General features: G+C 55.5%; 1 protein-coding gene across 3 annotated transcripts in view; it reads left to right on the plus strand.

Moving 5' to 3' along the window:
* CAMK2A (calcium/calmodulin dependent protein kinase II alpha) overlaps positions 1-15,208 on the plus strand; it is a 60,785-nt gene that overhangs the window by 20,316 nt on the left and 25,261 nt on the right. For all 3 annotated transcript variants that reach the window (XM_045999567.1, XM_045999568.1, XM_045999569.1), the window contains exons 3-11: positions 1,346-1,405; positions 6,493-6,547; positions 7,395-7,460; positions 7,564-7,636; positions 10,939-11,041; positions 12,300-12,383; positions 12,510-12,604; positions 13,638-13,760; positions 14,143-14,226. In XM_045999567.1, the coding sequence (XP_045855523.1) occupies positions 1,346-1,405; positions 6,493-6,547; positions 7,395-7,460; positions 7,564-7,636; positions 10,939-11,041; positions 12,300-12,383; positions 12,510-12,604; positions 13,638-13,760; positions 14,143-14,226 (743 nt within the window). The remainder of the gene's footprint in view (positions 1-1,345; positions 1,406-6,492; positions 6,548-7,394; positions 7,461-7,563; positions 7,637-10,938; positions 11,042-12,299; positions 12,384-12,509; positions 12,605-13,637; positions 13,761-14,142; positions 14,227-15,208) is intronic.

The following is a 15,208-nucleotide window of genomic DNA, read 5'->3' on the forward strand; positions in this document are numbered from 1 at the left end:
TGGCTCCGCTGATCACCGCGGATCAGGTGCGGCTGTGAGCCCGGTACTCGGTTTCCAGGAACCTCTGTTTCCTGCTCTGTAAGGTCGGAGCGTGAAGGCGCCTCCCTCGAAGGGTTGTTGTGAGGACTTGAGATGGGGTCGAGGTGCTCTGCACAGAGCCTGGCACGTAGTAAATATTCTACTCGTTCCCTTTGTGTTCTGGTTCTTTAAATTAAGGCATTAACTATGGAATCGTGAGAAAAGCACCAGAAAGGAAACTGAGAAGTGCCTAAAGTGGGGACAGTGATGCCCACAGAGCAGGGTGGTTGGGAGGACTGAAGAGAGTCACGGCTAGGATTGTTCCCCGCAGCCTCAGGGCGGGAGACCATGGCGAACAAGGCCTCTCTCCCTGGGGGTCTGGACAGAAATCCTGGAGAGCAGGTGTGAGAGCTCCAGGTAAAGCCCCAAGGCTGCCACATACGGGCTCTACCCTGCAGATTCTCTGGGGTGACCCTGGCCCGGAGTTCCCTGGAAGGGAGGCGGCCTCTGTGAATTAATACAGCTCTTCTGCTGCAGAGAAACATACACTCCCCTAGAAGGTTCATTAGTCCATGGTTTATTCTATAATTCAATGACTTCTTGAGCACCTACTATGTGCCAGGCATTTGAGAAGATGCCAGGGGTACAACAGAGACCAAGCGCTTGCCTTTAAGGGTAAGGGTCCCCGTGACCAAAGTGAGATGTGTTGACTTGAGGCCCTGAGAACACAGAGTAGGGGCCCCTACCAGCCTGGCAGTCAGGACAGGCTGCCAGGAGAGGGCATATCGAAGGACAGGTGGGCATGAAGGAGTGATGGCCAGTGAAGGACAGTGGGAGGTTGAGAGGGAAAAGTTCCAAGCTGAGAGAACCACATGGGTGATGGCCCCCAAGCCTGAGTGCGAGGACTGAGCAGGGGGGCTCTGGGGAAATGCCATTTACCAGTTCAGTCTGGCTGGAGTGCCCCGCGAGGGGCAAGCCAGGAGGCAGGGTAGCAGGAGCCTACCCTGGGGTGGGGTGGTGTGGGGTGTTCCAGGCTCTGCAGATGGGACTTGGAGATGCACCTCATTTGAGAACCCCAGAAACAAAGGCCCAGAGAGAGGAAGGGACTTCCAAGGCCCTGCAACCCACCCCCCACCACCCCTTCTCTGCTGCCTCCCACCGCCTTCCTGGAGAACCCAGAGGCTCTGCCAGAAAGGCAAGCTTATCCAGGTGGGGGACCAGGAGCTGCCCTGGGGGGCGCAGACCATAAGAGGCCATAAAGAGGCAGAGACAGAGCAGGTGAGATTTCCTCCCTCACCTGGGACTCAGCTGGACATCTGTGTTTCAGATCATCAGAAGCTGGAGCGTGAGGCCCGCATCTGCCGCCTGCTGAAGCACCCCAACATCGGTGAGCTGGTGGGGATGTGTGTGAGGGGGGGGGTGGGTGGAGCCTGGCCCCGTGCCCTGACCAAGCCAGTGGGTCTTCTGGGCAGGGAAGGCAGCTTCTCTCTTCTCTGTGGATGGTGGCATTAGGGATGGGAAAGGGGGTGCCTTTAATGGTCTCCACGTTTCTCAGAGACCAGCTTGGTTGGGGGGAAGGTGAAGAAGGGGCCCTCCCTCCTAGCCCACGCTGCCGGCAGCCTCCTTCAGAAAAGCTGTTTCAGGAAAACTCCCGAAGCTCCGAAGCTCCGGGAGAGAGACAAAAATAGGCCAGGCGTGGCCTTGACCATAACGGCCCACTCCCCAAACCTACCCCAAGCTGAGTCAGCCGGGCACTGTGGCCTGCCCACCTACCCAGACCAGCAGCCTGCCTGCACCCCAGAGGCAAGCTCCAAGGTCCTGCCCCAGGGGGCAGACTGGGCACAGACTGCAGGGGAGAGGCTGGGCCTAGACCATGCTTCACAGCCTGACCTCCCCTCCTCCCCCATGCAGGACTGGGGGTCTGCATCCCTGCCCATCAGGGTTCTGAGTTGGGGTGGTGTGGCCAGGGTGGGTGGGAAGGGGAGGAAGAGCAGATTCTAGATATAGTCCTGTCAGGGAATGGCTGTGTGACCTTGGGTGGGAGCCCTGTCCTCTCTGAGCCATTTCCCCCCATCTCCACAAGGAGACACCCTCTGCATCACGTGGGCTTCCTGTTTAAAGGTGGATTCTGGTTCAGTGGCTTTGGGTGGGGCCCGGGATTCTGCATTTCTGGCACGCTCCAAGGCAATGCCAAGGCTGCTGCTTCAGACCACACTTTGAGGAACAAGGCCTAGGTGCTCTCTAAGCAATATTCCCACTCAGGCAGCCACCACATCTTTGCCCTTGGGAAGGAAGCATAGCTCAGTGCCCAGAGCCCCAAGGGTTAACTCTCCTGCTGGAGAGAAGGAGAGAAGCGGCTGAGTCTGCTATTTATACCCCAAAGGCACCTCCCCTTCCCTGTGCCCAAGGAAGGGGAGCAGAACTGCGCAAACAGCAGCCAGAGGCTCCAGGACCAGAATGAGAGGAGGGGCAGCAAGGCGGCCGGTGGGGAGCAGGCCTGCTTGTACCCCGATCCCTGACTACCGGCTGATGGACTTACTGTGTGGCCTCAGGCAGCTCCTGCCCTGCTCAGGGCCTCCAGCTGCCCAGCAGTGTGATGGAAGGGTTGAGAGGGAGCCTTGACTCCGAAGTCCCATGGTTCTTAGAAAGGCGATCAGCGCCAGGGGAAGGAGGCAGGGAGGGTGTGTGTGTGTGTTGCTGCGCACTACAACTGTCTCGGGTCAACCCTGCCTCCTCCTCCCTCTCAGCCTCCCCTCCGCCCCCACCCCACTATACATGGGGAGCAGTACCTTATAGGCTCTGGGGCTGACAGTCTGCAGCTCCGATCCTGGGTTTGCTGCTTAATGGCTGTGTGACCCTAGACCCATTGCTGAACCACTCTGAAGCTCGGTTTTCTCATCTGGGAAATGGCAATGATACCCGCCTCGTAGAGTTGTGATGATTAATTAAAGCATAGCCCCACGACAGTCCCAAGGTAGGGGCTGCTCCCCCTTATCCTCAGTCTATACCTTCGCACAAGACAACCTCTCCCGAAACCGTAACCTCCGTGCAATTCTCACTCTTCCGAGCCGTCAGTATGTTTGGTCACCAGATCGGGGCACTGTGTTTAACGTGCTGGTTAAGAGAATGTGGTTTGCTCCTGGGGTTCAATCCCAGCTCTGCTGCTCGCTAGGTATTGGGGCGCACAGGCTCGTGAGAGCAAGCACAGTAGCCGTCTTTTACAATTGCTGGGCAGGTTAAATGAGAAATTGCAAGGAAAGCACTTAGCACAAACCTGGCCTGTGGTAAAGTCTCAGAAATGGTGCTTCCCCATCATCATCATCATTGATCTTCCTTCCTCCCCTCCCCTGCCCTTCCCTCCCCCTCCTTCTCACTCTTCCTTCTTTCCTTCCTTCACCTGACGGCAAGGGTATCCGGGACCCCACCACGTGCCAAGGCCTCTGCTGGGGGCTGAGGATGGGCAGCAGGAGTGAGGATGGCATTGGGATAGGGGTAGCTAATGCACAGAGACGTGGAAAGCAGAGCTGAGCCCCAGATCAGGAGGATTTGTGAAAGAACCCCAAAACTATCTCGGGGACCAGAAGGGCCCTGCTTCCTGAGCCTCCAAGCGTCTCACTTCTAAGTAGATTATAATCTCCCAGAAGAAGTGGAGACAGGTGCAGCTGTGGCTGCAGAACCCCAGAGGCAAGCCTGTGGCTGGAGGAGCTGGACTGAGCCCTAGTCAGCCTGCTGGGTGACTCCAGCCATGCTTTCTGGCTGCTGTCCACGTGTGGCTGGTGCCCAGCCTCGGGGTTGAGGGGGGACCGGGTCAGGGAGGCCCTGGCTCAGCACAGGGGGTCCTGCTGTGCTGCGCACACGGGACAGGGACAGCGCTCCACACTGTACCATCACCACCTGCTGATGGGGCCGACCCTGAGGCCACCCCAGGGAGCAGGGGACATCCCGAGAGTTTAGCAGGGGATTTGGGGGTAGGTAAGAGGAGTGAAGCTGGTCGGTGAGGTTCACGACAGTGTCCTCACTTGTCAAGTTCTCCTGGAGCCAGGCCCTGAGTTGAGGGCTTTGCAAGCCTCATCGATTATCCCCCCGCAGCAGGCCAGTGGTGTTAGCACTGTGGGTAGGAAAGGAAGCTCAGAGAGGTTACCTAATTTGTCCAAAGTTACACAACTTACAGGAAGCAGAGATGGGATGTGAGCCCAGCAAGACTGACTTCAGAGCCCAGCTTCTCGCCATTCCATCGAACCTCCCAAGGGGACACCAGGAGTGTGCGTCAGGGGGCAGAGGCAAGGGTAGCAAGCACTGCCCTTCAATTTCCAAGAAAAAAACCCATCCCTGTTGGAAATATGAAAAGAATGCCAGAAATTCGTGAGTCCAGCTATATAAATGAAAACTAGGTTACAGATTTGTTGGATCTATGGCAATATTTTAAAAAGTCAAAAGCTGGCAACATAGTTCAGTGAGCACAGACATGTCAGTCTCTACCACGTGACCCTTTCATGCCCCGTGGTGGCGCTTGAATCTTCCTTTTCCTCTTTGGCTTTGGACTGTTCTTTCTCAGGGTAGCCTTCCCTGATGGGAGGGAGGTTTTATGTGTCCTGTCTCCTGGGTTCTGAGCTGTGCTGGTGCCCCCTCTCAGGGACGAAAGCCTACCACAGTGACCTTACGCAGGTGGCGGCTGGAATCCAGCCTGTGTTCCCCATGCTGGCTGCTTAGACGGGGAGCCTTCTTTTCCTTTTTTTATAAAGATTTATTTATTTATTTGAGAGAGAGAGATCGCAGGCAGGGGGAAGGGGGCGTGGGAGAGGGAGAAGCAGGCTCCCTGCTGAGAAGGGAGCATGATGCGGGACTAGATCCCAAGACCCTGAGATCATGACCAGAGCCAAAAGCAGATGCTTAACCAACTGAGGCACCCAGGCACCCGGAAAAGGTTGTTGTTGTTGTTTTTTTTTTTAACTTTATCTGGCTACACTAATAATGCAAGTTGATGATAGATCAACGAGAAGACAATTTTAAAAGTATATTCTATAGCCTTGGGACATAAAGGTTATACTGTACGATATATGTTTTCATATGATACACGATGTCTGTACCTTCTCAGGTGTTTCTATACCTGTTGTGATCCCAAGGTGCCTGGTCAGTTCAGTCCTGGTGGAGTGTATGGCTCCGGGTCTTAGGGCTGTGAGTTCTAGTCCCGCATTCAGTGCAGAGATTACTTAAATAGATAAATCTTTTAAAGTATTTGTGTTCCTGTCCTCCTCCATCTCTAGCCACCTTCTCCCCTGCCCCTATAGTAGATGCCTACTCTGATCTATTTGACACCTGCTTCTCCAAACTTTATGTGCAGATAAGAGAGCCATAAGCCATTGGGGGGACTCGATACTGAGTCAGAAACACGTGCATATGGCCAGAATTCGGATGGCACTAAGGCTCGCAGATAAAGCGGAGAGTCTCACCCACCCACCATTCCTGCCCTCCCGATTCCCCTCCCCAAGGTCCCCCAATGCCCACTTTTTTTGTATCCTTCTAAAGACACTGATGCCATAAACAGGCCTAAATACATCTTTTTAAGTACCACACACACTGTTTTGCGCTTTGCTTTTTTGCCAAACAACATAATTCAGAGATGATTCGGAACCAGGGGAAACGTAAGTGCCGTATTATCTTAACAGCTGTGTGATCTTCCGTTGGGCGACGTATCCCGATTCTCTGAGCACGCACCCTGCTCTGCGGACCTTTTTAAGCTGTGGCTCAGGGAAAGGATGTGAAGCTGTCCTGGGAGAAAATGCAGTTGGCTGGCAGGGTACAGCCCCTGAGTCAGCTCTGGGCCTTGGGCCCTTCCTTCCAGAATCTCAAGGGGTAATTTTGGAAGCTCTGGGTTCCTGGGAGTCTTGCCCCTGTTCTTGGTAAGTGAGGGATGAGGAGATGATGGTTTCTCTACAGGCCTAACTCAGGGACCCCGGTCCTCCCACCAACCCCGGCTCTCTTATCTCACATCTGGTTGCTGAGCAGGGATCTTCTCAGGGCTGGCCCTGGGTGAACACCGCCTGTGTGTCTCATGGAGTTCTCACAACGAGGCTGCAGTTCCAAGAGTTTCATTCTCATTGTCCAGGCAAGAAAAGAGAGACTCAGAAAGGTGTAGCAACTTGCGTGGGGTCACACAGCTAGCAAGTGGCAGAAATCTGAGCCATTTCCGTGATGCCAGACTGCCCAGCCAGGAAGCTGAGGGTTGGAGGAAGGAAGAGGCCAGACTTTGACCAAAGCAGGGAAGGGTCTTTCATCTTTAAACCTGGGCCTCTTTTGACGATGCCCGAGGTCAATCACCGTCGTTCACTGGCATTTGTCAAGGTACCTGTTACCTGGCTTGTGCTCAGTGACTGAGAAGTTGGTATGTTGGCCTTTGGAGAGGTGAGGCGAGAGGGCGGGAGGAGGTGGAAGCAGTGCTTCCGGGTTAACTGGCTGCTTGGGTCCCTCCCACAGTCCGGCTCCACGACAGCATCTCTGAGGAGGGACACCATTACCTGATCTTCGACCTGTGAGTCTGGGCCCACCCCGGGTCGTGCAGGGGCTCGAGGGGCAGCCTGAGCAGGGAAGACTTAGGTGGGTCCCTTGGCCTGAGTCCCAAATGCCGCCAGGCTGGGCTGAATTCCCTTTTGAGACAGAAGTTTCTGGAACATGATAGGCCTGCCACCCAGACAGGGCGATGGGTCATCCTGAAACGCCAACGCACACTTGTTACTTCTGCTGTCTTACTGCTTTGTTTCTATTTGTGGCCGGCGGTGCTGGCTTCCCATATCTAGTGGCAATGTAAAGTTTCCTTTTGGGGTAATTTTCAAGTTTTGAAATCCACTCAATCGAATGAAAAACAATAATGAAATGATAGGTTCTTGGATTGGCAGAGAAACTCAGCGAAGACTCTGGCCCCATCTGCAGAAAACGGTTAATCATGGGGAAGACTCTGCATGTGTGGGTACAGGAGAGATCTCGGTGCCTTCTGCTCAGTTTTGCTGTGTGCCTCAAGTTACTCTAAAAACTAAAGTTTATGAAACAAACAGCAACAACAACAACAAAAACCCCAGTCCCTGGGCTTTCTAATGAACCTGAATGATACCCTCTGAGTGTCCCATCCCCTGACCTAACTCCAGTGTGGACCCAGTGGGAGAGAAGGGCAAGTGGGGGAGGGGAGGGCAGTCCGTGGAAGGGTGGGATGGGAGCCAGGAAGAGGGCTGCAGCGGGAGGCACCCCGGGGTCCCTGGGATTCCTCCCTTTGGACTGAGATTCTGAGGTCCCTGGGTCACGCCCTTAGCTTCCCAGAGACTCTTCCAGAAGAAGCAACCCCGGGGGGCCTTCGTGGGAGGGTGACTCTGTGCCTATCTCCCCAGGGTTACCGGTGGGGAACTGTTTGAGGACATCGTGGCCCGGGAGTATTACAGTGAGGCCGACGCTAGGTGAGCACCAGGTGCCTGGGGGCAGGGCGTCTCCCCCACCAGCTTCCCAGCTCCCCAGGGGATGTCTGCCTTCACAGGGGGACCCTGTCCTCTCTCTCCGCAGTCACTGTATCCAGCAGATCCTGGAGGCGGTTCTCCACTGCCATCAGATGGGTGTGGTGCACCGGGACCTGAAGGTGAGTGACGCACCCAAGGGGGCGGCTCCCCCGTGGAGCCAGGGGGATCATCAGAATCCCTTCGATTGCCCTGAGTTGGCCTGGGCCGGGGAATACCTATCCCAGGGATCCGATGAGGAAACTGGGTGCAGGGAGAAGTAGCCAAGCTTCGGATCCAGTCTCCTGATGCCCAGGCCTACGTGCTCAGGGCCAGACCAGGTAAGCTGTTGTAAGGTCGTTCCAGGCTGGCTCTGGTGGGGTCCAGGTCCCAGCCAGGCCACTCTCCAGCCACAGGGCCTCAGCTGCCTTGCGGTGGGGTTGCCATGGCAACCTCTGCTGGGGGTTGCTGGTTCTGTCAAAGGAGACACACTGTATCCAGTGCACAGGGACACTGCAGTTCTTGTTTCTAGATCCCTGGCAGGTACCGGGAGAAGAAGCACAGGCCTTGGGGCCCCCAGAGTCCTTCCTCTTCCCACTGAAGGAGAAGAAAGGCCTGGGCAGATGTGCAATCTAGGGTTGGCAGTACCCTTGCCTGGTCGGCACAGACTCCTCGCTCCCCTCCGCCAAGCCTCAAGTTCCCCCAATTTTCAGAGCAGCAAACAGAGGCCCACAGAGTCTAAGGGACTTGCCCAAGACTCTGCCATTCCGTTGTGCCTGAGCTAGAATGGAGCCCTGGCCTTCTGACCCCAGCCGCTGGGCCTGCGGGGGTCGGGGCCAAAAAGCCACTCAGCGCAGCTCCTGCTCCTGCAGTGGCCCCTTCTAGGCGCACGTGAACCTCTGCTGTTTGGCCTTCAGTGACTCTGAACTCACTTCTTTTTTTTTTTTTAAGATTTTATTTATTTATTTGACAGAGAGAAATCATAAGTAGGCAGAGAGGCAGGCAGAGAGAGAGGAGGAAGCAGGTACCCTGCTGAGCAGAGAGCCCAATGTGGGGCTTGATCCCAGGACCCTGGGATCATGACCTGAGCTGAAGGCAGAGACTTAACCCACTGAGCCACCCAGGCACCCCTCTGAACTCACTTCTTCTTTTTTTTTTTTTTTAAATTTATTTATTTATTTTTTTTTTTAAGATTTTATTTATTTATTTTGACAGAGAAAGAGATCACAAGTAGGCAGAGAGGCAGGCAGAGAGAGAGGAGGAAGCAGGCTCCCTGCGGAGCAGAGAGCCCGATGCGGGGCTCGATCCTAGGACCCTGAGATCATGACCTGAGCCGAAGGCAGCGGCTTAATCCACTGAGCCACTCAGGTGCCCCTGAACTCACTTCTTGAGAGGCAGCCCCTTCGAACCACTGGGAAAGTCTCCTTTCATCTTTCCTGCTCTGGCCTGTGAGCCCCTGTCCTGCCCTTGGGGGCCACCCAGATCAGGCCTCCAGCTCAGGCCTGAGGTCCTTGGGCAGCTTGATGGTACCTCCTCCCTCTTGTGCAGACTGTTCTCCCCCATCCCCACCCACGACAGGACCCCTCAGGCCCTCCTCAGCCTGGACACCCTCTCTGGACCCTCTCCCTGGGCGTCCTCCACGAGGCCTGGGCCCCTCTCTGGGATCCAGCGTTCTGCCCAGAAGCCCTGCCCGCCCCTGACTCTCACAGCAGAGCTCCTTGGGGCTCAGTCTGGACCCACAGGCAAGTGTGCAGTCCAGGAGGGTCCTGGCCGGACGGCAGGGCCGTTCTCCCAGAGGGCCTGTTCCTATTATAGCAACAGCCCCTGCATGGGAGGAGAAAGGAGGAGAAGCAGCACAAATTTAGGCCACTCTGGATAGATTAATTAGTGGCATATTCATCAAATCAGGGCAGGACGGCTACCAAGACCCAGGACACATTGGGAGCGCAGTCCCCGAAGGATAAAAGAGGGCTTTGTGAGGGGCAGATGGAGCTATATTTGTTTGGGTCCCGCTTAGCTTTGGGCAGCGAAAGGTCAGAGGTGGGACCCCTCAGAAGTCCCAGTGGGGAACGGGATCAGGGGAAACCAGCTGTCTCCTGGGACGTGGAGCCCAGGCCCCCGCCCCAGCCCCAGCAGCGAATCTGAGTGCTAATGCTCACCGCGCATGTGCCGTGGACCACTGCCAAGGGCTCCGCGCGGATTATCATGACTAATCTGTACGCCAGCCCATGAGGTGGGCTCTGTCCATTTTTCTGAGAGGAGACCAAAGCTCAGAGAAGTGAAATGGCTTGTCTAAGTTCCATAGCACAGAAATGGTGGAGCTGGGTCAGAGGCCAGGTCAACTGCAGAATTTATTTCAGCCCCTCTCTGGCCTGTGGTGGGGGCGGGGGGGATTTCTGTTCTTGACTTCCAGCCGAAGACAGCAGTCTCGGGGCCCCAGAGGCCAGGTGGCATGTACGAGGGCCCCCATCTCTCAGTCGGGCATGGTTGAGAATGTGGCTCTTGAGCCAAACTTTGCCTCAATTCTGATTCTGTGCTTTATCAGCTGTGTGCCCTGGGTCATGCCACTTAACTTCTCTGAACCTTGGTTTCCTCATCTTTATACATATGACAAATATGTATGAAGTACCCGCTATGTGCTGCCCCCCGCCTTGGGTGTTGGCGATAGAGTGGTGGACAGACAGACAGGGAACTCACTGTCTGTAGAGGTGACAGATAATGAACAAGCACAGAGCCAGATGGGGGGGAAATTACAAATTGTGGTATCTATGAAGGTAACAACAAGTTGCTAAGAGAGAAGATACCTGGGGGTCCTTCTTTCAATAGCCATGGAGGGATTCTTTGAGGGGACGATATGAAGGTGAGAGCAGATGAAGAGAAGACACCAGCTCTGTGAAGCTCAGAGAAGGAGCAAATCAGACAGGGGAAACAAGTGCAAAGGCCCTGAGGTGGGACCAAGTGTGATTGTTTCAGGCAGCATAGGAAGGCTGCTGTGGGAAAAGGGAATAATAATGCCCACCCCAAAGGTTGTAGAGGTGACAAGTGAGATGATAAATGCAAACACTTAGCCTGGTGGCTGGCACACAGTAGGGGCACAATAAATGTCATTCCTTTTTCCTTATTGTGGTGGTAGCTGCCCTCCCAACTCCCTCACCCCATGTCAGCCTTAGCCCCAAACCCTAAGGAGAGGCAAAGGAGGGGATGGGTGGTGGAGAAAGGGTCTTCCTGTTAGTGAAGACAGAGGTCTTACCCTAGAGTAGTTCCCCCCACTGGGAGCTGGAGCTCAGGGTCCTGTGGCTGGGCCTGGAGGTGGGGGCAAGGCAACTCTAGATTGTCTAGCTACTCCTCCTGTGGGCTCAGGCCACCGGAGGTGAGGTTCTGAATCTGCTCACTGTCCTCTGGCTCTTTCTTCTCCCATTTCACTCTTCTCTCTGGTCCCGGGAAGCCGGAGAATCTGTTGCTGGCCTCCAAGCTCAAGGGTGCCGCGGTGAAGCTGGCAGACTTTGGCCTGGCCATAGAAGTGGAAGGGGAGCAGCAGGCATGGTTTGGTGAGTGGGGACAGGGTGGCAGGGGTGTGGGGGGCCAGGCTTGTGTTGATACATTGGCCTCTAGGAGTCTCAGGCCCAAGCAGGGGCAGGTAAGAGATGGCTGGGGCACCAGCCAGAGCTCCCGGAGCAGAGGTCGCACTGCACAGCCTCTGGTCAGTGGTGTTGCCCATCTTATCTCCACAGGGGTCAGGTTCAGGGACACAGTTATCCTTAAAACAGTACACGGCCTTTCCACATGCACACGCACCACCACGGCTGGCTGGGGGCTTCCGTGGGTTCCCCTAACAGCCTGGGTGCCAGAGCTAATTATCCTGATTTTACAAACGAGGAACAGAGGCTAAGAAACTTGAAAGAGTTCACCGGAGACTAAAAGGGACAGAGCTAGGATTGAAGCTCAGATGACTCAGCAGACTCCGAGGTTTTGGCATAATTGAGTCCTTTCAGCTAGCGGGGGAAACTTCAGTGGGCACTACTGATCAGTGACTAAGAGACAGAGCTCCGGGTTCAAGTTCTGACTCTGCCACTTAGGAGGTGTGTGATCTCTGGCAAATCATTTCACCTTGCTGAGTCTGTGTTTCCTCATCTGTAAAATGGGGGTGATGATAGCATGGACATCAGGGCTGTGTGAAGAGTAAGTGAGACCAGGCACGAGCACACACACTCAATGAATAGTAACTGTTCTTATGATCCTCGTTCAAGTACTTTGGGTGTCTGTTTATTTCAAACGATCCTCCCAACACTGCTGGCTAGTAGTAAAGGGAGGAATCCCTAATCTCTCATTTGACAGAGGAGGGAACTAAGGCCTTGAAGGAAAAGAGACTCACCAGGGGACTTAGGGCAAAACCAGAGTTAGGGACAGGCCTCCTGCTAGCCCAGAACCAGCTCCTAGAACGGTGGGGAGTGAGCGAGGGTCAGCTCAGCCTTCAGCTGACATGGCAAGGATATTTTGCCTAGAGGGCCACCAGCACTTGGTATTGACTGCAGGAGGGCTGTTAGCAGTGTATGACGCTGAGCAGGACCCCATGGGAAGGACTCTGTGATTGACCGATGACTTCTGCCGTAGGCTTTGGAGTGGGGGGTGGGGAGCAACAGGTACCCTGTGCACTTGTCCACCCTGTTCTAGGGGCTTTGCTGCCTTGCTGGGCCAGAACTTCCTGCCCTCGAGCCACTCTTGGCGGCGGGGAGTGTGTCCCCTTTCTCCAGGAAAACCTCATCCCTTTTACGTGTGTGTCTGCCTGTCTGTGTGTCTGCGGAGCAGGGTTTGCAGGGACGCCGGGATACCTCTCCCCAGAAGTGCTGCGGAAGGACCCGTATGGCAAGCCTGTGGACTTGTGGGCCTGTGGTGAGTCCATCCCAAAGCCCTCTTATCCCCCTGGGCTCCTGGCCCTCGGGTGCCCTCTCCTTCCCCATCCCTTCCCTCTTCATCACTTCTCTTCACACGCGAGGCTTCTCCCGGTCCTCTCCCCAGGGGTCATCCTCTACATCCTGCTCGTTGGGTATCCTCCATTCTGGGATGAGGACCAGCACCGCCTCTACCAGCAGATCAAAGCTGGCGCCTATGATGTGAGTGTCCCTCCTCTCTCCAGCCTCCCTGCCGTGCCCTGAGTCCCTTCCAGTGAAAGACAGCACCCAGTGAGGTCAGAGATCTGAGCTGCCTCCCGTCCACCCTCCCAACCTATTTAGGCCCTCTGCCACTCCCTAGTTGCAGGCGGGTGGAGCTTGAGGACTGACCACGCGTGGCCCCAGGCTCATGGTTGGGCCTCGACGTGATGGCACTTAGCCTGGGGCCCCGGAGGGCAGGAGCAGCACTGAAGTGGGGTGAGAGGTAGAGAGTAGGTCGCAGAAGCCAGACTCTCACCCTCCCTCTCTCTCTCCCAAATAATAATGCACACATGAATAATAATATTAGCTAACACAACACTTTTCTAAATGCTTTATAGATTATTAGAGCTCATCCATATACCCATCTATGACATAGGTACGATTATTATGCCCATTTTACAGATAGGGAAGCTGAGGCACAGAGAAGTTAAATAACTGCCCTTACCACATAGCTAAGAAATGGTAGAGCTGTGATTTGAACCCAGGCAATTTGGCTCTAGCATCTATGTTTCTAATGACCAAGCTATACTGCTTTTCAATGAGGCTGATTCTATCAAGCCCTGTGGTATATGTTTTATATCATAGTTAATCTTCACAGCATCTCTAGGGGCTGCTTGAAGGTCACCCAAAGTCTTGTCCAAAGTTACACGGCCCAGGAGGCAGAGCCAGGACTTAGACCCAGCCTTCTGATTCTGAAGTCTGGCCCATAACCACTGGCCTCCTGCTCCCCAGATAAGGCACAGCCTCAGAAAAACAGAGGAAGGCCTCCTTTCCCCCTGACCCCAGCTCTGATTTATCTGGGGGACCAAGGATCCTGCCCCTCCTCGGGTTCCAGAGAGGGTCCCTGCATGGAGGATCCCAGCGCCTCCTGGTTGTGGATACCCAGTGGATGGGCAGTAGGACCCCTGCCTGCTCCCCTGCCAGTCAGGGGCTGGGGGATCGCAGGGGTGGCCTGGGGTAGGCTGGGCAAACCTGGCCCCTCTGCCCCTTCCAGTTCCCGTCACCAGAATGGGACACGGTCACCCCGGAAGCCAAGGATCTAATCAATAAGATGTTGACCATCAACCCATCCAAACGCATCACGGCCGCCGAGGCCCTCAAGCACCCCTGGATCTCGGTGAGCCCTCACCTGCGGGGTCCTTTCCGGGAGCCCCTCCTAGCATCGGCATCAGGGTGCAGACCCTCATGGGGTTCTCGCCCTGTCCCCGGGCCCTCAGGCCCAACGGAGGGTCAAGGGGTCTTCACCCAGAAATGCTGCCCTGCTGTGGCTCTCAAGGGAAGTGGAAGTGGGAGGCATTCTGTGTCAGCATCACAACGGGGGGTGCTCCTGGCATGGATATCTGGTGTCAGGGCTGCTAAGCACCTGCAGCATTTACAACGTCCTCTAGAACAAAGATTTGTGCTCCCCAAATGCCAAGCACCTCTCTGTAAGACACCGCACTGAAGGGGCTTTGGGCAGGCCTGCCTCCCACTCACAGACCTCTCCCTACTTCCTCCAGCATCGGTCCACTGTGGCCTCCTGCATGCACAGACAGGAGACCGTGGACTGCCTGAAGAAGTTCAACGCCAGAAGAAAACTGAAGGTAACATGTCCTTGCCCTCCATAGTCCCCGGACACGGAGTAGCTGGGTTGGGTCTCCGCAGAGGCCAAGAGATTTACTCACAAGTTCTTTCCTTCACTGAGTCAACAAACATGTCCTGAGCACCTACTGTCTGGGCTGGGGAGTGAGTGGGTGGAAAGGACAGGCAAAGACCCAGGACCGTAAGGGGGCATGGTGAGTGCTGGGACGGGGCACGACCCGAGGCCGGGGGTGACCATAGTAGGGCCATGAACCTGGAAAGACCAGGGAAAGACCAGGGAAGCCTCCCAGGAAGCCCTGCTGGGCAGGTGGCTTATGAGCGGACACCGCAAAGGAGAAGCAGGTGTTAGTCATGCAGTCAGAGCGGACGGACGTTCCAGACAGAGAGAAAGCACGTGCCAAAGTCTGGAAGCATGAGCTTGAGCCTGTAGGGGGACTGTAAGCGTTTCAGCGTGGCTGGCGAGAGGGTCTGGGGGGTTAGATGGAACTGGGCAGGAGACCAGGGTGGGTGAGAGGCCCTGGTGCCGAACACTGGAGAGGACAAGCCCAGAGACACGGACAGGGGTCACAGCCCAGAGGAACCCACAGTGGGACCCAGGTGGGGCAGGAGCTGCCAGCCTCGTGAGCAAGTGGTGTGTGCTCTTAACCTGTGATAGCTCCTGGCCTGGACCTCGCCAGGGACCCCATGAACAGGTAGGAAGAGTAACTGAGGAGGCCCCAGCCTGCTGGAACAGAGAAGCCATCAGAACGCTGAGTGACAGATGCCGAGGGCCCAGCACCTTCGGAAACTCCTCACCAGCTGTTCCCAGGCCTGATGTGACGGCCCAGGAAGGGGGCTTGGGCCCCCTTGGGTGGTGGCCAGCATGACGCCAGAAGAACTAAGTCCCATCCCACCCCCCAGTGGGAGTGGTCACAGAGGAAATCTCAAAATGTCTTAAAATCACGGACAGTCAGACTCGGAAAGTGTCCAAAACAGGTAGCATCA

Source organism: Meles meles, chromosome 3 (genome assembly GCF_922984935.1).
Source record: "Meles meles chromosome 3, mMelMel3.1 paternal haplotype, whole genome shotgun sequence".
NCBI lineage: Eukaryota > Metazoa > Chordata > Mammalia > Carnivora > Mustelidae > Meles > Meles meles.